Below are 23,910 nucleotides of genomic sequence, written 5' to 3' on the forward strand. Positions count from 1 at the left end.
CCTGGGACCCTTCAGTCCGCAGGCCGACGCTCTATCCACTGAGCCAAACTGGTTAGGGCCCGATCATTGTTTTTCTCTCACGTTGTTTCTCTCTCTCTCCCTTCCTGTCTCTCTAAAAAAATCATGAAAACATATTTAAACTAACAAAAAAGAAATAAATTTGTTAGGGAAGAATGTATTCCAGGGTAGAATTCTTAGTGAATTAACTGACATACATATTTAGAATTTCAGCTCAAATTCATGGAAAATATGGAACTTAAAGCATTACTTGATTTGTACCCAAATTGTGTCATATGTACTAATGTAGTTTTTCCCAATTATTTATAAGGGCCTTTAAGTTACTTGCTTTATCTGTGCCTAGAACAGTGTTAGACACACAGAAGGTGATCAAGGTAGCTATATATCTTTTCATACATATTTTTTCATTGTTTCTAAATTTTTATTTATTGATTTTAGAGAGAGGGGGAAAGGATATAGAGCGAGAAACATTAATTTGTTGTTCCACTTATTTATGCCTTCATTGTTTGATTCTTATATATGTGCCCTGACCAGAGATGGAAACCGCAACCTTCGTATATTGAGTCAACACTAACCAACTGAGCTACCTGGCCAGAGCTATTTTTATTTTTTATTTTATTTTTTTATTTTTTAAATATATTTTATTGATTTTTTACAGAGAGGAAGGGAGAGGGATACAGAGTTAGAAACACCAATGAGAGAGAAACATCGATGAGAGAGAAACATCGATCAGCTGCCTCCCGCACACTCCCTGCTGGGTATGTGCCCGCAACCAAGGTACATGCCCTTGACCGGAATTGAACCCGGGACCCTTGAGTCCGCAGGTCGACGCTCTATCCACTGAGCTAAACCGGTTAGGGCTATTTTTATTTTTTATACATTGAAGTATGACTTTTTGCTGTAAAAAGATATAGGATTGAGTGTACAGAAGAATTGGGAAAATTCTCCAAGAGTGCAGAGGATTTTGAACTTGAAAGGTGTTAACCTTTTTGCTTGGCTGCCTGTTTCATTGTAGCAGATTATCATGCTAGAAGATCTATGGAGTAGAGGCTGGACTAACACTTAAGAAAATATCCTATCTAATAAAGGGGGAATATGCTAATTGACTGCCACGCTCTCAAAGATGGCGGTGCCCACAGCCAATAAGGAGAGAATATGCTAATTGACTGCCACACCCTCAGAGATGGTGGTGTCCACAGCCACAAGATGGTGGCGCCCAGTCCCCTCAGCCCCACCAGGGTGGCAGGCGCGTGACAAGGCTGGGCCCACCCCCAGGCGGGCCTGGCCGCTCTGCATGCCTGCCTCTGGAGTTCCCCAGTCCCTTCAGCCCACCAGCCGCCCAGGGCTGGCCTGAGGCACAGGCAAGCCTTAGATGGTGGCTGCCTAGCTGCCCAGCTGCCCAGGGCCGCCTGAGGCTCAGGTAATCAGGGCTGGCCAAGGCTTGTGCTGCCAGCAGTGGCAGCAGCAGAGGTGTGGTAGGGGCGTCGCCTTCCACCCCTGAGGGTTCCCAGACTATGAGAGGGGGCAGACCGGGCTGAGGGACACCCCCTGCACTGCATGAATTTTCATGCACCGGCCTCTTGTGGTAGTATAACTGTGGAAAAAGAGATTTCAGAAGGAAATGACAAAGCATACTGGGAAGAACAGCTGAATGAGAATGGATTCCTACATGTACTGAGATGACCATAACTGTTTATTTCCAGTGTTTGGTTCAGTGAACAGCACAGTGGTGGGCTGTGGTCCGCCATAATAGAATCAGGTAGAACAAGTGATGGGGAAGAGCAGAGCCTTAGGACGCTTTTCTTCTGGTTCTTAATGCTGTCACACAGGTGGAAACTAGACTAAAATAATATGTATTGTTATATAGCAGAGATAGATAAGGAGCCGATAAGTAAGGATTTGGGAAGACTTATCTGAGTCTCACGTCATTCCTGCATGGGACTAAGTGCCGTAGGCAATTAAGTTCTTTAATAAGCAGCTTGGATGTTTCTTTTTTTTAGCTCCAAAAAGCCGACTTCAAAACCGCCTCCTCTTTCATTTGGCTCACAAGGTATTCATATTCTGATTTCACACATTAAACATTTTTTTTTCTTGTTACCAACAATGGTAAGAAATAATTAACTAGAAATTCTTGTTATGTCTCGTGGATTGAAACACAGATCATAATACAATGTCTGCCTTTATCTGTAAAAACTCTTTTCCATATAAAGTCTACTTTGTCATATTTATATAGCTACACCAGATCTTTTTTGATTACTGTTGGCGTGTTATGACTCTTTACATCCTTTTACTTTCTACTTCTTTGTATCCTTATATTTTAAATTCTCTTGTAAACAGCATGTAAAAAAGGGTAAAGAGGCCCTGGCTAGTAGCTCAGTTGGTTAGAGTGTTGTTCCAATACACCAAGACTGTAGGATCGGGGGACAGGGCACATACAAGAAACAGCCAATGAATGCATAAATAAGTGGAGCAGCAAAATCATTGTTTCTCTCTCCTTGTGTCTCCCTTCCTCTTTCCCTCTAAAATAATTTTTTTTTAAAAAAAAAAAGAAGCCTGGCTGATGTGGTTCAGTGGTTGAGTGTTGACCCATGCATCAAGAGGTCGCTGGTTCATTCTAGGTCAGGGCACATACCCGGGTTGTGGGCTTGATCCCCAGTAGTGGGGGCACAGGAGGCAGTCAATCAATGTCTTGCTCTCACATCAATATTTCTCTCTCTTTCCCTCTCCCTTTCTCTCTCTCTACTATCAATAAAAAACATATTTTTTTTAAAAAAAGAAAAGATTAAGAGAACAAGAAAATGAGGAAAGGGAGAAAATATCAAGAAAGAAATAGAAAAGAAAAAGAAGGTAAGAGAATGAGGGAAGAGGGATCAAGTAAGTAATATGACCTCTAACTTAAAGGCTTTCCATTGTCAAGACTATGCTTCCAGAGGCTATTTCCATTCTTTCTCTGAAGGATAGACAAAGGAGAAGACAAGAACTGAAGGGAAATAGGGAGAACATAGAGACAAAATGGCTGGAGGAGGAGGAGTTAAAATCTCTAACAGTGGTCGGCAGACTCATTAGTCAACAGAGCCAAATATCAACAGTACAACGATTGAAATTTCTTTTGAGAGCCCAATTTTTTAAACTTAAACATCTTCTAACGCTACTTCTTCAAAATAGACTCGCCCAGGCCGTTGTATTTTGTGGAAGAGCCACACTCAAGGGGCCAAAGAGCCTCATGTGGCTCGCGAGCCACAGTTTGCCGACCACTGCTCTATAACATAGGTGTTGATATCTCTGACTATACTGTAATATGAATTTTTGAGAGAGGAAGGGAGAGAGAGACAGAGAGATACTGATGTGTTGTTCTACTTATTTATGCATTCATTGATTGTTTGTTGTAGGTGCCCTGACTGGGGATGGAATGTGCAACCTTAGTATATCAGTACAATGCTCTGACCAACTGAGCTACTCAGCCAGGGCTAATGTGAAACTTTACATGTCTTTTTCTCTCTTACAATTTTAGTTTAATGATGAGAAGAAGTTGATGAACTTCCATCAGAATCTTCAGGATATCACGGAAGATCAGCTCAGTTTGGCCTCAATCCACTATATGCGATCTCACTACCAAGAAGCTATTGATATTTATAAGCGAATACTGCTAGATAACAGGTCTGTGTCCTTTTATGTCTACTCAAAATCTCATTTTGTTAGTTTCTTCTGTTACTAGTTTGTCCAAAGATATAATGTCCTTTAGATCTAGTATCACCATGTGTTCAAATCTGTTAGCTAATCTGGTGAGCGTAAGAACTCTTTATTGTCTAGATCAGCCGTGGGCAAACTACAGCCCGCGGGCCAGATCCAGCCCGTTAGGCTGTTCTATCCGGCCCGCGGAGCCGAAAGAGTGGAGGGTTCTCTTGCTCTCCCCTCCACTCCTTTACTTTGAATTTATATTAGTTCACACAAACACTCCATCCATGCTTTTGTTCCGGCCCTCCGGTCCAGTTTAAGAACCCATTGTGGCCCTCGAGTCAAAAAGTTTGCCCACCCCTGGTCTAGATCAAGGTTTCTCCACCTTTATTTAATTACTAGAGGCCCGGTGCATGAAATTCATGCCCGGGGGTGGGGGTGTCCCTCAGCCCAGCCTGCACCCTCTCCAATCTGGGACCCCTTGGGGGATGTCTGACTGCCGGTTTAGTCACAATCTGGGACTGCTGGCTCCTAGCCACTCACCTGCCTGGCTGCCTGATTGCCCCTAACTACTCTGCCTGCCAGCCTGATCACCCCCTAACCGCTCCCCTGCTGGTCCCATCACCCCCAACTGCCCTCCCCTGCAGGCCTGGTTGCCCCCAACTGTCCTCCCCTGCTGGCCATCTTGTGACAATCTGGGGGCAGCCATCTTGTGATGCAAGGGTGTGAGGATCAATTTGCATATTACCTCTTTATTAAATAGGATGTTAGTTTTTTTTAACATGAATAGGTAGGAATTAAACTTTTCTTTTTCTTTTTTTTTTTTAAATATATTTTATTGATTTTTTACAGAGAGGAAGGGGAAGGGATAGAGAGTTAGAAACATCGATGAGAGAGAAACATCGATCAGCTGCCTCCTGCACACTCCCCACCGGGGATGTGCCCGCAACCAAGGTACATGCCCTTGACCGGAATCGAACCTGGGACCCCCCAGTCCGCAGGCCGACGCTCTATCCACTGAGCCAAACCAGCTAGGGCGGAATTAAACTTTTCACTTGCTTCTCTAATTGTCATCCTTTTTTCTACTTACCGAAACATCCAAAATTACAATACCAAAAGAAAAATCCTGCACTGATTACATCTTGACGTCTTTCTTCAAAAGGCAAATTCATATCCTCTTTGCCTTGCTGTTATTCTTGGCCGTTAAAAAAGTCTTTGTAGTTTGACAGCATTTCTATTAACCTTTAATTTTTTTATCTAATAGGGAATACCTTGCCCTTAATGTTTATGTGGCTCTGTGTTACTACAAGTTGGATTACTATGATGTGTCTCAAGAAGTTCTGGCTGTTTACCTTCAGCAAATTCCTGATAGCACCATCGCACTCAATCTTAAGGCCTGTAATCATTTTCGTCTTTACAATGGCAAAGCAGCTGAGGTAGTGATGGAAATTTGTTTTTTAACTTAATTCCAGTTCAAATTATCCTATGCTTCCCGGGTTATTAATGAAACTATTATCTGTAAGTCTTGATCAATACCCCTTTGTTATTGCCAGTGTGATTCTATATGAATCTAATTATTTCAATATTTATATTTATCAGATCTTCTAAAAAGAATCTTGACTTCTAAATTCTGTGTATGCCTAATATATTGTAGATGATCTTTTCCTAGATGCCCTACATTAACTCAAATATGTTAAAATCAGATATTTTCACTTCTTCCTCCAAAATATTTTTGAGGCTCTTTGGTTCAGTATCAGCAATATGTAAATCACATCCAATCCTAGGATATCCATCACTCTCTTCTCCTTCATTCCCCATCTAATCATTTACCAGTTCCTACCAGTTCTGTGTTCTAGATATCCCTTTTGTCTATCTGCTTTCTCCTTTGCCACTGCTCTAGTCCTTACTTATTTCAGTTCTTTCCCTACCTCTAGTCTTGTCCTCTCCAGCCCAACCAGTGAGTTTGCTCCATACGCCATACTCTCTAACTGCCGTTACTTTGCATACACCTTTCTCATTCCTGGCTGTCTTCCTTGGGTTGGTACACTTCATTGTCTCCTTCAAGGTTATTATAAGAATCAATAGTGGTAGACGTTTTATAAATACTTAGAACTTAGCTACCTTATAAGTACTGTGCAGAATACTTTATATCCTTTATTTAGTTTCCCTGACAGCCCTGTGGTAAATTCTGTTAGAGCTCTCTTTTTATAGGAAACTACTGAGAGTACATAGGAGGCCATACATTATGACCCCCCTTTTATTTTATTTAACATTTCACACACACACACGCATGCATATATACACGTGTATATAGCTGTAAACATATATAGATAGAGAGCATGTACTATACTATGTCTATGTACAGATTTGGTTATTTAAGGGGAGGGAGAAGGTAGGATTACAGTTGTGAGTATGCAGAACACAAGAGTTTACTTTGTGTTATTATTTATTTTAACAACTGTAAACCTATTTTTGCCCAACATTGTACAAATTTTTTTAAAAGAAGAATTTATTAGAGAGAAAGAGAGAGAGAGAGAGAGAGAGATAACAACATCAATTGGCTGCTTCCTGCATGCCCCCTACCAGGTATTGAGCCCAAAACCTCCTGGTGGGAATTGAACCAGCAAATTCCTGGTTTATAAGACAGTGACCAACCAACTGAGCCACACTGGCCAGGTCTTGTACACATATTTTTAAGTTAACTCTATGAGGCAACCATGTTTGGAAATTATTTCTTGGGCATTACTTTATGTCAGAAGCCACCAAAATTTAAAAGTAAAATTTCTGCATGTGTCAAAATTTTAAAATCCTACCCTTATCAGAAAAACAGTTTTAACTGGTATCATACCACCCAGAGTAAGAGGAGGAAAGAAAGAAACTGAAACCAGCAAATTGACTATATTAAGGTAAAATTTGTGAAAATGTAATAGCAAGGAACTTACTTTGTGCTGACAGGATATTCAACTCCTCAGGGAAACTGTGTAGTAGTTGGCAGGGAAGGAGGAGGGGTGTAGAGCACATGTCTTTAGCATAAGCCCAGATTCACTTTCTGTGGCTTATGTCAATAAAGGTGGTTAGTTGTGGCAAAAGAAATGCCCGTCAACTAAAATTGCTCAGTATACAATCGAACAGTTCATTTATATATTACATTAAAATACATTCTTGGGTATGCTCATTTCAACTAAAGAGCCCCTTGAGTCTATCTAATTGGCTAGTTTCCAGCATCAGCAGTTTAATAGTAAACTGGGTTTGCAATTTGATCTCTTCAGAATTTTCATCCTTGGTAAGAACAAAGAAAAGAAATATATTTTTGCCTTTCTACCTTGAATCAATCTTGGGGACGTTGCCAATTTTATTTGCACACGTTCTGACTATAGTCTGGTGTGAATAGCATGGTTAACCAGTTTTCTGTAGGTGTAGTGCTATCCAAGTCAGGTTGCCAAACTGCACTTCCCATCTCCAAAAGGCATACCTTTTTCATTTGAAATTGTCAGTGCAGCTTACATATTGATTTTATAATGTACTCCAGCAGTAGATGACTGTCAGATGTATCCTGAAAAATTTTTATGTTTCATAGCAGTAGGATATAGTTTGTACTTAAGATAATTTTATTAAAATTTTCTTAAAAGATGGACATGCATTTTATTTTTTGTTATTTTTTTAAAAATTTATTTTATTGATTTAGAGAGAGAAACATTGATTTGTTGTTCCACTTATTCATGCATTCATTGGTTGATTCTTTTATGTGCCATGACTGGGGATCGAACCCACAACCTTGGTGTATGGGAGGACACCATAACTAACTGAGCTACCTGGCCAGGGCTGGCGATAATTTTATTAAAACATTTACAATCAGGCATTCCTCTAGTAACTTGTGTAATGAGTTCCATATTATATGGTCCATTCTCTCCACAAATACCAATGGCATTTGTTAGGTTTGATCAAATAATTGAATCTATCCCCCTCCCTTGGGAACTGACCTTTAGGCCACTTCACAACGGACATTCCCTTTCACTTAGATTACATTCCACTTGCTAAGACCATTATCCCTCCCCTCCAGGCCTTCCCAGTCCTTTAAAAACCTCTGACTCCCCATCTTTGGGGGCTGGCGCCATTTTGGAGCTCAGCCCATTTGGTATTCAGATGACCTAATCTATATATATAAAAGCCTAAGTGACCAAGTGACCGGTTGACTGGTCGCTCTGATGCGCACTCACCACCAGGGGACAGACGTTCAATGCACAGGATTGGGCTCCCTCCTGTCTGGATCGGGCCTGCGGGGATCGGGCTCCCTCCCATCAGAATCAGGCCTCCGTGGATCAGGTTGAAACCAGCTAACTGACATCCCCCAAGGGGTCCTGGATTACAAGAGGGCATAGGCCAAGTCGAGGGACCCCACCGGTGCACAAATCCATGCACCGGGCCTCTAGTAAATTTATAATTCCCTACCACTTTGGCCTCATGCGTTCCTCCAGCAACCCTAACAGCTCTTCTCTAATAATCATGAAATAATTTGTAATGATTGACTTAATTCTTAATGTACTTTTAATAACTTCCTTAAGATTTTACAGGTGTCAAATTTAGGTCTCAACCCATGTCTATCTGACTCTAAAGCCCTCTAGTCTATTGATCCATTTGTTTATTCCTGCTCTCAGTATCATACTGCCTTAATTACTACAGCTTTACAATAAAATTTCACAGAATTCAGTTAGCTAATATTCCATTTAAGATTTTTATGTCAATACTTATCAGTTTGATTAGTCTATAATTTCTATTTGTCTCACCTATTTCTTTTTCTCTCCTTTTTTGGTCATTTTTTGGATTGGTTTTGATTGGCTATTTTTTTATCTTTATATTTTTCCTTTGCTAGTTTCAGAAGTTATATACTCTGTTTTTATACGTTAGTGCTTCCCATAAAAATTGCCACAGACAGCCCTAACCGGTTTGGCTGAGTGGATAGAGCATTGGCCTGGGGACTCAGAGGTCCCAGGTTCAATTCCGGCCAAGGGCGTGTACCTTGGTTGCGGGCACATCCGAGTGGGGGGTGTGCAGGAGGCAGCTGATTGATGTTTCTCTCTCATTGATGTTTCTAACTCTCTATCCCTTTCTCTTCCTCTCTGTAAGAAATCAATAAATTATATATTTTTAAAAAATTACCACAGACATCCTTCATTTAACCAAGTTTAATGTTAATTTTAATTCTCCTCCTAAGCAATACAAAGACTTGACAATATTTTCACTTCATTTACCACCTTCCTAAATAATATGCTATTTTTATCTTGTTCTTTAGTATCATATTTTTAAAAAATATTTTTATTGATTTTTTTTTTTTTTTTTTTTTAAGAGAGAGAGGAAGGGAGAGGGAGAGAGGAAAAACAACAACATTGATTGATTGTCTCCTGTACGCATCCTGACATGGGACCAACCAAAACCATACCCTGGGCATGTACTTGATTGGGAATTGAACAGGCAACCCTTCAGTGCATAAGATGACACTTAACCAACTGAGCCACACCGGCCAGGACTTTATTTTTTTATTTTTATTTTTTTTTCCTTTTTAATATATTTTTATGTTTATTTAAATTTAATAAATCTTTATTGTTCAGATTATTACAATTGTTTCTCCTTTTTCCCCCCATAATTCCCTCCACCTGATTCCCACCCCACCCTCTGCCCTTACCTCCCCCTCACTGTCCTCATCCATAGGTGTACGATTTTTGTCCAGTCTCTTCCTGCACCCCCCATACCCTTTTCCCCTGAGAATTATCAGTCCACTCCCTTTCTATGCCCCTAATTCTATTATATTCACCAGTTTATTTTGTTCCTCAGATTTTTAATTCACTTGATTTTTAGATTCACTTGTTGATAGATATGTATTTGTTCTTCATAATTTTTATCTTTACCTTTTTCTTCTTCTTTCTCTTCTTAAAGAATACCTTTCAGCATTTCATATAATGCTGGTTTGGCGGTGATGAACTCCTTTAGCTTTTTCTTATCTGTGAAGCTCTTTATCTGCCCTTCAATTCTGAATGATAGCTTTGCTGGGTAGAGTAATCTTGGTTGTAGGTTCTTGCTATTCATCACTTTGAATATTTCTTGCCACTCCCTTCTGTGCTGCATAGTTTCTGTTGAGAAATCAGCTGACAATCGTATGGGTGCTCCCTTGTAGGTAATTAACTGTTTTTCTCTTGCTGCTTTTAATATTCTCTCTTTGTCTTTTGCCCTTGGTATTTTAATTATGATGTGTCTTGGTGTGGTCCTCTTTGGATTCCTCTTGTTTGGGGTTCTGTGTGCTTCCTGGACTTGTAAGTTTATTTCTTTCACCAGGTAGGGTAAGTTTTCAGTCATTATTTCTTCCAATAGGTTTTCAGTATGTTGCTCTCTGTCTTCTGGCACCCCCATAATTCTGATGTTGGTACTCTTGAAGTTGTCCCAGAGGCTTTTTACACTATCTTCAACTTTTTGGATTTTTGTTTTTCTTTTTGCTTTTCCGGTTGAGTGTTTTTTACTTCTTTGTATTTCAAACCTTTGACTTGATTCTTGTGTTCCTCTAGTCTGTTTTTGGGTCTCTGTATAATATTTTTTATTTCAGTCAGTGTATGTTTAATTTCTAGTTGGTCCTTTTTCATATCCTCGAGGGTCTCGCTAAATTTATCGGCCTTTTCTAGGATATTCCTTTTTTTTTTTTTTTTTTTAGCATTTTACACTTTATTATTATAGATGCCCCATATAAACCAGCATTAAGAACAAAACTGTTGTAACCCAATAAAACCTGGATTTAAGAGCCAGAAACATATGCTGTGAATTTACTATCCCATGAAGACAGAGCATTTGGATAGTTCTCATTCTCAGAAATCCCAAGGTGAAAGAAAAAAATCAGTTTACATATATTCATACAAAGAATTTTACCTATTGTGCAAAGAGAAGGTTATATGGCTACCCAACAGGTCTGGGCTCCATTAAGACTGTCCACTTCACAACTCTCGCTCCAGTTCTTAGAGATGAAGAGATCCAAAGGCCTATGATCATGGGCACTGATGAGGCTACACACGCTTTGGCTCCAGTTAAATCCCTGGTGTTTGAGGTGTGTGGGAGCTGTGGATGCTTGCTTCCTGGTCCTGCCGCAGCCCACGAAGCAGCTGGTTTAGAAGTGTAAGGTTGCTATCTCTGCGAGGCAGGGGCAGGGGTAGGAGGCAGTTCCCTTTATACTCAATCACTGCCATCTTAGCCCGATCCTGCTTATTCCGATTTGGGATCTGCAGCATTCTCGTGTAGCCCCCATTCTGACCTTGGTACCGAGGGGCCAGCACTTGAAACAGCTTTGGGATCAAGTCCTTCTCTCAGAGCCAGAAGTCAGCCATGCGCATGGCTCTTTTGTTGGTGTCTCCCCGCTTTCCATAATCGATGAGCTTCTCAGCGTAACCCCTCATCTCATCCACGCGCACCCAGGATGCCTCTATGCGTTCATGTTGCACTAGTCCCGTAAGCAAATTCCGCAACAGGTGGATGTGGGACTCGGGACCAAGGCCCAGGCGGCGATAAACGCGGCCATGGGCGATGGCGGCGGCGACCGACACCTGCATGTTACCCGCAACTCCCCCTCTAGGAAATTCTTGAAAAGCCTTATAACCGTGTTTTTGAATTCTATATCCAGTCGTTTGTTTTCCTCCATTTCTTTCGTTTGTGATCTGTTTCTTTGCCTCCGCATTTTCATTGCTTCCCTGAGTTGGTAGGGTAGCTTTGTGTGCTAGGTTTCCTATATGGCCCAGTGGGTCAGCCTCCCCAGTTACCTGAGGTGGAAACTCTTGGTGCACCCCTTTGTGGACTGTGTGTACAGCCTTGTTGTAGTTAAGTCTTAATTGTTGTTGGTATCACTAGGAGGAATTGACCTCCAGGCCAGTTGGCTGTGAGGATCAGCTGTGTCTACGCTGGGAGAAGTTCAGTGCTGGAGACAGCCTTATAGGATTAGACTTGCCAAATTGCAAAAGCCTCTGTGCTCAGCTTGGATGGGGTGGAGGCTCAGCACAGAGCAGACAGTCTTGGCTTCCTGTCAGCCCTGCCCTTGTGCACGCGCCTCCAGACCTCTGCCTTTCTCGGCTCCCCTGAGTTTCCGCCTGACAGTCCAGATTCCCCCTGTAAGAGCGTGGGTCCCCAGGGGCTTGCCCGGAACTGGGGTTCAGTGCAGTCGGAACTAGGGTTCAGTGCAGTCAGGAGCTTCCGTCTCCCTTCTGCTAGGGAAAGCCTGCAGCAACCTCCGCATTCAGCTTTCTCTGCGAGCACTCACGCGCATGCGCCTCCAGACCCCTGCCTGCCGCGGCTCCCCCGAGTCTCCGTGTGCCTTTCTCTCTACCTTACAGTCTAGACTCCCCCTTTATGAGCCTGGGTCCATGGGGTTTTGCCCAGAACTGGGTTTCAGTGCAGTCGGAACTGGGGTTCAGTGCAGTTGGGGGCTTCCTTCCCCCTCCTGCTAGAGAAAGTCAGCCAGGCACTTAGCTGCCCTTACTCTCTCCGCACATCTCCATACCTCAGCCCTTTGCCATTCCTCTGATTCTCCGTGAGCTTTTCTCTTTCCTTCTAGTTGTAGAATTTGCACTCAGCCAGCCTTCCTGTGGTTCTGGATGGTGTCCGTTCTGTCTTTTAGTTGTAGTTTTGATATTGTTGTGCGAGGCAGCAGTTTAGGTGCTTACCTATGCCACCATCTTGGTTTCTCCGTCTGGCCAGGACTTTAGTATTATATTTTAAAAAAGTTATTGCTGTTAAATCTGTTCATTTATTTCATACTAGAGGCCCGGTGCATGATATTTGTGCACGGGGGGGTGGGGTATGTGTCCCTCAGCCCAATCTGCACCCTCTCCAATCTGGAACCCCGGTGGGATCGGGCCTAAACGGGCAGTCTGACATCCCTCTCACAATCCAGGACTGCTGGCTCCCAACTGCTCGCCTGCCTGCCTGCTGGATTGCCCCTAATTGCTTCTGCCTGCCAGCCTGATCACCCCCTAACCACTACCCTGCCAGCCTGATCAGCCCTAACTGCCCTCCCCTGCCAGCCTGGTCACCGCTAACTGCTCTCCCCTGCTGGTCTGGTCACCCCCAACTGCCCTCCCCTGCTGGCCTGGTCGCCCCCAACTACTCTCCCCTGCAGTCCTGGTCGCCCCCAGCTGCCCTCTCCTGCAGGCCTGGTTGCCCCCAACTGCCCTCCCCTGCAGGCCTGGTTTCCCCCAACTGCCCTCCCATACAGGCCTGGTCCTTCCCAACTGCTTTCCCCTTCATGCCTGGTTGCCCCCAACTGCCCTCCCCTGCAGGCCTGGTCCCTCCCAACTGCCCTCCCCTGCAGGCTTGGTTTCCCCCAACTGCCCTCCCCTGCAGGCCTGGTCGCCTCCAACTGCCCTCCCCTGCAGGCCTGGTCGCCCCCAACTGCCCTCCCCTGAAGGCCTGGTTTCCCCCAACTGCCCTCCCCTGTAGGCCTGGTCGCCTCCAACTGCCCTCCCCTGCAGGCCTGGTCGCCCCCAACTGCTCTCCCCTACAGGCCTGGTTCCCCCAACTGTCCTCCCCTGCAGGCCTGGTTGCCCCCAACTGTGCTCCCCTGAAGGCCTGGTTTCCCCCAACTGCCCCTTCCCCTGTAGGCCTGGTCGTGTACAACTGCCCTCCCCTGCAGGCCTGGTCACCTCCAACTGCCCTCCCCTGCAGGCCTGGTCGCCCCCAACTGCCCTCCCCTGAAGGCCTGGTCGCCTCCAACTGCCCTCCCCTGCAGGCCTGGTCGCCTCCAACTGCTCTCCCCTACAGGCCTGGTTCCCCTAACTGCCCTCCCCTGCAGGCCTGGTCATCCCCAGCTGCCCTCCCCTGCAGGCCCGGTCGCCCCCACCTGCTCTCCCCTACAGGCCTGGTCCCTCCAACTGTCCTCCCCTACAGGCCTGGTCACCCCCAACTGCCCTCCCTTGCAGGCCTGGTCCCTCGCAACTGCCCTCCCCTGCTAGCCATCTTGTGGCGGCCATCCTGTGTCCACATGGGGGTGGCCATCTTTGACCATATGGGGGTGGCCATCTTGTGTGTTGGAGTGAGGCCAATTTGCATATTACCTCTTTATTATATAGGATTACCAACATTTAAATATCATAGTTTTTCCTTTTTATTCTTTTTTTGGAGGGGTACCTATTTTATTTTTTAATATATATTTTTATTGTTGATAGTATTACCCATATCTCCCTTTTTATTTTTACTTGTAACTGAAACCTTCCATCTGGGGATTCTTTTTCTATTGACTGAAGTAAAATTTATCCTTCAGGCCCTCAGCTGGTTAACACCAAGGTTGCGGGCTCGATCCCCATTCAGGATACATATGAGAATCAACCAATTAATGTATAAATAAGTGAAAGAACAAATCAATGTTTCTGTCCCTTTCTCTCTCCCCCTCCCTTATTCTCTCTCTAAAATCAATAAATAATTTTTTAAAAATTAAAAATAAAGATTATCCTTTAGATTTCCTTTAGTGAGAGTCTGGTTGCAAATTCTGTTTTTGTTGGTCTTAAGATGTCTTTATTTATTTATTTATTTTTTAATATATTTTATTGATATTTTACAGAGAGGAAGGGAGAGGGATAGAGAGGTAGAAACATCAATGAGAGAGAAACATCGATCAGTTGCCTCCTGCACACCTCCCACTGGGGATGTGCCCGCAACCAAGGTACATGCCCTTGACCGGAATCAAACCCGGGACCCTCCAGTCCGCAGGCCGACGCTTTATCCACTGAGCCAAACCAGTTTCGGATTGCTTTTTTATATTATAAGATATTTTCATTAGGTATAGAGTACCTATAGAGTATTGGCCCATTGACGATATCTTTCCATGATCTTCTAGCTCCATTTTTATGTTAAGAAGTTAGCTATCATTCTAACTTATTTGAAAGTAATCCATCTTTTTAATAAAAATTTAATTTTAAGAACTTCCCATTATTTTTATTTCCTTCAGTTTTACTATTATTTAACTAGATGTGAACTTTAAAAAAATTTTGTCCTCATGGGACTTATTGAATTGATGGATTAATTATTTTAATCAGAGAAAATTCTCAAAAAACTTTTTTTCAGATTTTTCTTCTACCCATTATTGCTCATATTTCACTCAGGAACTTCAATCAGGCACATATGTTAGACCCTTTTACAGTATTGTCTAATACTACCCTCTTTTCGTTATTTTCCTCCTTTTGTCTCTCCGTGCTATACTCTGCAGAATTTCTTCACACTTGTTTTCCCATTCACTAACTCTTTTTTTATGACATGTCTAACCTACTGTAAAACCTAGTATAGGGTGTTCCAGGGATTTCAGGGCTGATCAAAGAAACAGATATGACCATGAGGTGACAATAGCACCCACAAACTTTATTTGGGTGACTCTTTGAAAGGTTTTTCTGGGGGGCGGGACTTTTAGAGCATGTGACTGTCTGGAGGCTATGGCACAGAGACCATCTTCCAGAATGAGAGGAGGAGGGTACAGTAACTCCAGGGAGGAGGGAATTTGGATAGGAGCTTATGTTGTCTAGAGGATGTCTCTCGGCAGCAGGGAGCGAGTGTCGGGGTCAGAGGCTGCTTGAGGTCTGATAGGCAACAGCAGCTAAGGTTTTTTTAAAAATATATATGTTTTTATTGATTTCAGAGAGTGGAAGGGAGAGGGAGAGAACGATAGAAACATTGATGAGAGAAACATCAATTGACTGCCTCCTGCATGTTCCCTACTGGGGATGGGAGCCCGAAGCCTGGGCATGTGCTCTGACCAAGAATCGAACTGTAACTTGGTTCATGGGACACGCTCAACCAACTGAACCATGCCAGCTGGGCAGGTTAGGTTCTTTATAGCTCTAGGGTTTATCTTATCTATGGCTAGCAGATGTCTGGAAAGTTTGTGGGGTATAAAAACCAGGCAGGGTATCAGAATTAAAAATGTGCTTATTTGGGCTACATTTAAAACAAACTGGATGAGTAAAATTTAAGCTTATTTTTTAAAAAGCTTTTTTAGAAAGCTTTTGAGCTAATGGGTCTTAGCCTGCTACCGGTATTAAAATATAAACAAGCAGGGGGCCAATATACAGTGGCCATTTTTGGCTCATTTATATGACACTTAGCCATCCAGTTATTAATTTTGTTTAAAATATTTTATATTTCTAAAAGTTCTTTTTTTTTTCTTAAAAAATCTTCACTTTTTGTCATTTCCAGTATTATGCTTTTAGGCTTGTCTTTTATTGTCTTGAACATAGTCAGCATACTTATTTTGTGATCTGAGTTTAATAATTTGAATTTCTGAAATTTTTGTGGCTCTGATTCTGTTTTTTTCTCGTTTCTCCTGGTTCTCCCTCGAGGAGTCTAGTGTCTTTGTATGGTAATAATTTAAGGCTTACAACGAAGGCACTTTTCTCCCTAAGTGATATGCATTTTCTATGTCAGATACCCCAGAGAACTGTCAGTTTGGGACCACCTTGAACCAAGCTCAAGGCATGAGATTGCCTGAACTGCCTATGCAAGCCTAGCTGGGGAATAATCCTATGTTAGGGATGTTCCAGTTCTGTTCATCCTTCCCTTGCCAGTGGAGCTCTGTGGAGTCCTGGCTGGTTGTGGGGAAGGGTGTCCTACTAGACTCCCTGTGCAGGTCCCGGGATTTGTTTTTTGTTCTTGTTGCCTGGCAGGACTATCATCAACTAAAAGTTTTAATTTTAGCCCAGCCAGAGTGGCTCAGTTGGTTAAGTGTGGTCCTGTGCACCGAAGGGTTGCTTGTTCAATTCCCAGTCAGGGCACATGCCTGAGTAGCGGGTTTAGTCCCCAGTCGTGGAACTTGTGGAAGGCAGCCGATCGATGTTTCTCTCTCAGCATGTCCTTGGGTGAGGATTAAAAATAAATACATATTTAAAAAATTTTAGAGAGCTGAAACCGGTTTGGCTCAGTGGATAGAGCGTCGGCCTGCGGACTGAAAGGTCCCAGGTTCGATTCCGGTCAAGGGCATGTACCTTGGTTGCAGGCACATCCCCAGTAGGAGGTGTGCAGGAGGCAGCTGATCGATGTTTCTCTCTCATTGATGTTTCTAACTCTCTATCCCTCTCCTTTCCTCTCCTTTCCTCTCTGTAAAATATCAATAAAATATATTTAAAAAAAAAATTTTAGAGAATCAATAAAGCCTTCAGGGAAATAATGGTTTTCATGCTTGTTACTGTCTCTAGGTTCTATTTTCCCCTTCATTTTTGGTCTGGCAACTTCTTTCTTTGGTATTCTTAAGAAAATGTTTAAGAGTATGTCTATTTTTATTTAGTTGTTTTCAATGAGAGCATTGATTTGAATAATCTAGCCCAGTGGCTCTCAAATTGTGATCTGGGACTACAGTTCATGGGATCTGTAAAACCTAGTGTAGGGGGTTCCAGGGATTTCAGGGCTGATCAAAGAAACAGATATGACCATGATTGCCTGAACTGCCTATGCAATCCTAGCTGGGCAATGATGCTGTGTTAGGGATGTTCCAGGGCCTGGATTGTGTGAGGCGAGCAACCTGCTTAGGTGCAAAATTGAAAAGTCAGCAATTGCAATGATCCTATGTTAGGGATGTTCCAGTTCTGTTCATCCTTTCCTTGCCAGTGGAGCTCTGTGGAGTCCTGGCTGGTTGCTGTGGTGCTGCTTTAAATCTGTGTCGTGGGCACCTACTTGCCTCACCCTTAGTTCTGACTAGCCCTACCTGAGATTTAAACTATCCTCAGAATACTAAAAGATGTTTTCTTTCCACTTTCATTCTCTCAAGTGTTCAACTTTTCCAGAGATAGTGTGATTTCAAAATAGTTCAAATGCAGTTACAGATATGCCAATCTAGCTGTCCTCTATAAAGCCAGACATTAAAGAGATTTGCAAAAATGTAAAACAGTGAGACAGACCAGTAAGCCAGGACAAGTGGAATAGGGAAACTGAACAGATAGCTGCACAAACTGGTTGAACAATTAACAGCCAGATACAGGCGTTCACCTCCCTAGAGATAACATTCGGACCTCAGTTGTATTTCATTCAGCTCCAGGCCCAGAAAAGCAGCAAAAACAGATGGGACCAGCTGTGGGGACTAATGACCCCCTGCCCTGGCACTGACCAATCAGAGACCATGACCTTGAAAGAATACACCTGGAAAACTGATGAATATTCTGCTGAAACCCTCCCCTAAGATACCTCCTTCAAGAGAGAGAGAGAAAAAAACACTCAAGACAAAGGACTCAGCTCTTACTCCCCTTCCAGGGAGCCAACCTGCGCCATTTCTGTTCCCCTCTTCCTCTGCAGGTGTGCATCTCCTAAACTCTGAGGGTCCCCAAGAGACTTGCCACCAGTGGAGCCATGGGCAGCAGCCGCTCCTCTCAGACTAACCCCCAAACCTGTCTCCAAGGTCCCCTTTTCTCTGACTTCCCAGTGAGCCAGAGTTCTCCTGTTGCTTTCTATGCTAAGCCCTTTCTTGTTTCACTGTCCCCAGCTTTAATAAACATACCCTCATAATCATCTGGACTCCTGTTGTGAAATCTTTCCTACATGAAATCAAGAACCCACACACTACCAGCTGGCCCTAGGCAGACCCGTTCAGGGCCAGGTCCCACTCTTCTATCAAAATTTTTGTCTTGGAAAACATAGTTGTTTTAAATTTTAAAAAGTTATTTACGTTAATGTATAATAGATTTATATTTTTTGATTAATTGAATACTTAAATTTTTTTTGTTTTAATTCAATAAATAATGATGGCTATAACCCACATAAACAACAGCTGTTTGGGATCCTTAATAATATTTAAGATTATAAAAGCGATCTTGAGATGTAAAAGCTTGAGATTATCTAGCCTAATATTACTCAATACTTTGGAATCACTGCTGTGATCAAGAGAAGAGATTAATAAAAGGATTGCTGAGTAGACGTGCACTCCCATCTGAGGTCACGTAGAACAAGCTTATAATGGTTAGTGTGCATAATCAAGAATTTAATCATTTTATCCACAAAACCTTAGCTACCCACTGATGAAAATAGAAAAAGGAGGAAGAGAGGAATACTCAAAATCATAGATTGGCAAGGTAGAAATAGCAGAACTCTGTGGAAGTGGTGAGTCTAGTAGTGTCTTAGTAAAGACACTGGAAATAACTGACCATTTATTCTAAGGGGTGGTAAGGGGGTAAGAGAATGCAGAAGAGATATAATAAATAATAAAATAGAAGGGAGAGGTATTTTATTTGATTGATTTGAGAGAGAGAGAGAAATGTCCATTTGTTGTTTCACTTATGTATGCATTATTGGTATGTACCCTAACCAGGGATCAAGTCCAAAATCTTGTACAGAGGTGATGCTCTAACCAACTGAGCTATCCTGCCAGGGTGGGAAGAGGCATTTTAATTGAGTTATGTAAACAAACAGCAATTCAGCAGGAAGGAGTTACTATGAGAATTCAGGATATAGGTGGAATGGTCAGATTGAAGGGTCAGCCTCAGTTGCTAAAAGTTTAACTCCTTGCTCAGCTGGTGTTGCTCAGTGGTTGAGTGTCAACCCATATACCAGGAAGTCACTGGTTCGATTCCTGGTCAGAGCACACGCCTGGGTTGCCAGCTCATCCCTAGTAGGGGGTGGGCGGGAGCAGACGATCAATGTTGATGTTTCTCTCTCATCAATGTTTCTATCTCTCCCTCTCCCTTCCTTTCTCTCTAAAATCAATAACAGAAACATATTTTTAAAAAAGAAACTTTAACTCCTTTATTACCTTTGGCCCTGAGAAAAGACTAACTCAAGGAGTCTTCAGACTTGGGTTCACCAATTTCAAACTTGCTGGTTAGTGTAAGGTTCAAGTCACTAAACTTTTTTTTTTTTTTTTTAATATATTTTATTGATTTTTCACAGAGAGGAAGGGAGAGAGACAGAGAGTTAGAAACATCGATGAGAGAGAGACATCGATCAGCTGCCTCCTGCACACCCCCCACTGGGGATGTGTCCGCAACCAAGGTACATGCCCTTGACCAGAATCGAACCCGGGACCCCTCAGTCCCCAGGCTGACGCTCTAGCCACTGAGCCAAACCGGTTAGGGCGAAGTCACTAAACTTTTATAGGCCTCAATGTTCTCAACTGTAAAATGAGGATAATCATAATTACATTATTTCTTAGAGTCCTGAGGAACAAATGAAATAGCATGTTAAATTCTTTGAAGCTATAAAGCATTGTGCAAATATGTGGTGTTAGAACTACATACATGTTGTTTTCATAAGTTTTTCCTTTTTCAATTTCAGGCCGAACTCAAAAGCTTGATGGACAATGCTTCTTCTTCCTTTGAATTTGCGAAGGAACTCATCAGGCATAATCTGGTGAAGAATAGTTTCCCGTCTTGAGTGACTTGAGTCCTATCCTATTTCCTACATCTCAGCTGTTAGAAAGATGAATGAAGGGAGATAGCTCAGCAAATATTCCTCTACTTCAAGGGAACTCCTTGCTGTTGAGGAGAGAAAATGTGTTTGTAAAATATCAGGTCCTTTTATCATGGAAATCCTTAGTGGGAGGGCAGTAATATATAGTGTGGGCAAAAGTAGGTTTATAATTATAATACAAATAAATAATACAATAATAAATAATAATACAAGAATAAACTTTCGTGTACTCGGAACTGTAAACCTACTTTTGCCCATATAGGGGGTGGGGCATAAGTAGGTTCACAGTTGATCATATGGAAAATAACACAATAATTAATAATAGCCCAAGAATAAACTCTGTATTTTACAACTGTAAACCTACTTTTGCCCCACCCTGTATGTAGGAGAGGAAAAGTATATTTATATATATATATATTTTTATTCTTCTAAGTTCTTCTGGGTGATCTAATAATAAAATTGACATGAGACAGATTAACAAGAGAAAATAACCAAATGCATTACATGTGTACAGATAAGGGTTTAATTAGGATATGGGTCCTGAGGACAAACAGGCAGTTGAGGCTTATAAGCTATCTTGAGCTAAGGAAAAAGGGAGTAGTGATTTGTACTTCAAAGGAAAGGTAAGCAATTGACAGGTAGATGCAAAAAAGCAAGCATTTGGTAAACAAATTCTTAGTAGGGCCACCCAGAAACAATGTGTCTCTAGGAGTCAACAAGGCTGCTGAGTTCCTCCCTGTCTACCACACTTAGGTTCACATGAAAATACTGTTACCTATGATAGCTCCCTTCCTGGCCAGGTGTTTCTATCTAAATTCCTTCACGCAAATAGGGGAGGTAAAAGGCTCAGAGAAAGTTATATAAATTCCTTCATGGGGTTTTTGATGTAGACTATCTGTCTAGAAAAAAGTTTCATTAATGATTGGGTACTTTAATAAGAGTTTTCTGCAAGTTTTTAAAAATATATATTTTTAAATTAATTTTAGAGCGGAAGAGAGAGGGAGAGGGAGATAGAAACATCAATGATCAAAAAAATCATTGATTGGCTGCCTCCTGCACACCTAGCACAGGGATCAAGCCTGCAACCTGGGCATTTGCCCTGACTGGGAATCGAACCATGACCTCCTGGTTCATAGGTTGGTGCTCAACCACTGAGCCACACCAGCCAGGCTTCTGCAGTTTTTATGAAGAGAAAAGGAAATATATGCAATTCATTTATCTGTTTTTCATACTTAGTATAATTTAGATAATGGCTTTTTTTCTTTTTAAAAAATACATTTTTATTGATTTCAGAGAGGAAGGGAGAGGAAGAAAGAGAGAAATATCACTGATGAGAGAGAGTCATTGATCAGCTGCCTCCTGCACACCCCCTGCTGGGGATCAAGCCCGCAAACCAGGCATGTGCCCTTGACCGGAATCGAACCCGGGACCCTTCAGTCCTCAGGCTGATGCTCTATCCACTGAGCCAAACCAGCTAGGGCTTTTCTTTTTTATTAATCCTCACCTGAGGATATTTTTTCCATTGATTTTTATTTATATATTTATTTATAATATATTTTTATTGATTTCAGAGAGGAAGGGAGAGGGAGAAGGAGATAGAAACATCAATGATGAGAAACATCATTGATTGGCTGCCTCCTGCCCGTCCAACATAGGGGATCGAGTCCACAACCTGGGCGTGTGCCCTGGCTGGGAATTGAACCATGACCTCCTGGTTCATAGGTCGACTCTCAACCACTGAGCCACCCTGGCTGGGCTCCATTGATTTTTAGACAGTGGAAGGGAGGGAGGGGAGAAGGGAGGGAGGAAGGAAGCGAGAGTGAAAAGCATTGATGAGAGAGAGACACACATCAATCGATTGCCTCCCGCATGCACCCTGACTGGGACCGGGGATGGAACCTGCAACCTAGATATGTGCTCTTGACTGGGAATTGAACCCATGACCCTTTGGTGCATGGTCCAATGCTCTAACTACTGAGAAATACCAGCCAGGACAGCTTAAAAAATCTTTTTATATTGATTTTTAGAATGAGAGAAAGGGAGAAGGAGAGAGAGATACATCAAGGTGAGATCCAAACATCCATTAGCTGCTTCCTGCATACCCCCTACTAGGGATTGAGCCAGCAACCTGGGCTTATGCCCTGACCAGGAATCAAACTGGCAACCTTTTGGTGAACTGGACAACGCCCAACCAACTGAGCCAAACCAGCTAGGACTAGATAATGGCATTTTTTTTTTAAGTGAGTTCAAGGTCATGTGTATAGAGAGCTTCAAAAATATATTCATTCTTCCCTGGTAGTGTGGCTCAGTTGGTTGGACATCATCCTTTGCACCGAAAGGTTGCCAATTTGATTCCTGGTCAGGGCACATGCCTGGGTTGCAGGTTCAGTCCCCAGTAGGAGGTGTGCAGGAGGCAGCTGATTGATGTGTTGCTATCACATCGATGTTTCTCTCTCTCTCTTCCTCTCGCTCTAAAAATCAATAAAAGTATTTAATATATACATACATACATATATATATATATGTATATATATATATATATGCATCCTTTCAAATAATAATGAGTACCAACTTTATTAGATATAGTGCTAGGGGCTGAGAGTACACAGTAAATGCAAAGTTCCTTGTCATGTGGAGCTTATATGCTGGTGGGTGTAACAGATAAACAGATACAAAATATGTAAAATGAAGTGATAAGTGCTATGAGTAAAAATAAGGCAGTATAAGGGTATAAGACTGACAGTGAAGACAGATTTTAGATAGGGTGAAAAAGGAAAATATTTAAATACAAGGATCAAAATCAAAGGGATGGGGAAGGCAGATGGTTAGTAGCACAGGTAATAGTTAGGCAATAATACATTCAGTGAATGATAAAAGTTCTCAAGATATTAACTGATTCCCAGGGCTATAAAAGTTGGGCATCATGTACCCACTTACAAGTCTCAGTTCCTAAAACTTTTCCACCAATAAATATATTTGTACTCAATGCCATAATAACACAGCTTCTCCATCTCTAGGTTGTCTTCCGAGGAGGTGAAGGGGCTTTGCAGGTTTTGCCTCCCCTGGTTGATGTCATTCCTGAAGCAAGGCTAAACTTAGTGATTTACTACCTTCGTCAAGGTAAGAAAATTTTTTCATGGTCTTGCTTATAAACATACACTTTAGAGCATTTAATCTCTAATTGAACTATTTGCTTAGCTTTTAAAATCCACAATACTTCCAAAAAAATCCACAACACTTCCAAAAATATATTTGCAATAAGTTCATAGGACAGAGCAATATTTTTGGTTATTTGTTGTGCCTTTACTCTTTAGCTTCTCTTTCTTCCTCTGTTGCTTCCAACCTTCTCCCTCATTCTATTTTTCTATTTTCCTCTCCTTTGTTCTTTACCCATTGTATTTCAGTTTTTCCTTCCCATCCCTGGCAGTTCTTTCTTTTTCCTAGGGTTTCCCTATCTATCCTATATAATATCCTATATAATAAATAGGTAATATGCAAATTGACCATCACTTCAACACACAAGATGGCTGCCCCCATGTGGTCAAAGATGGCCACCCCCATGTGGACACAAGATGGCCACCACAAGATGGCCAGCAGGGGAGGGAGTTGTGGGCGATTAGGCCTGCAGGGGAGGGCAGTTGGGGGGGACCAGGCCTACAGGGGAGGGCAGTTGGGGGGTGACCAGGCCAGCAGGGGAGGGCAGTTGGGAGCCACCAGGCCAGCAAGGGAGGGCAGTTGGGGGGGACCAGGCCTGCAGGGGAGGGCAGTTGGGGGTGACCAGGCCAGCCAGGGAGGGCAGTTAGGGGCGACCAGGCTGGCAAG

At 42.5% G+C, this 23,910-nt stretch overlaps 1 protein-coding gene and 1 pseudogene across 2 annotated transcripts in view; one reads left to right on the plus strand and one right to left on the minus strand.

Moving 5' to 3' along the window:
- Positions 1–23,910, plus strand: part of IFT56 (intraflagellar transport 56) — a 54,902-nt gene that overhangs the window by 10,055 nt on the left and 20,937 nt on the right. Inside the window, exons 5-9 of the mRNA XM_080664102.1 lie at positions 2,019–2,068; positions 3,530–3,675; positions 4,958–5,129; positions 19,954–20,028; positions 23,106–23,208. Of these exons, the coding sequence (XP_080520228.1) occupies positions 2,019–2,068; positions 3,530–3,675; positions 4,958–5,129; positions 19,954–20,028; positions 23,106–23,208 (546 nt within the window). The remainder of the gene's footprint in view (positions 1–2,018; positions 2,069–3,529; positions 3,676–4,957; positions 5,130–19,953; positions 20,029–23,105; positions 23,209–23,910) is intronic.
- On the minus strand, positions 10,758–11,276 carry LOC308247384 (large ribosomal subunit protein bL17m-like; annotated as a pseudogene). Its single transcript has one exon. The product of its transcript is annotated as a large ribosomal subunit protein bL17m-like (transcript).

Source organism: Plecotus auritus, assembly GCF_963455305.1.
Source record: "Plecotus auritus genome assembly, chromosome: 4".
Classification (NCBI taxonomy): Eukaryota; Metazoa; Chordata; class Mammalia; order Chiroptera; family Vespertilionidae; genus Plecotus; species Plecotus auritus.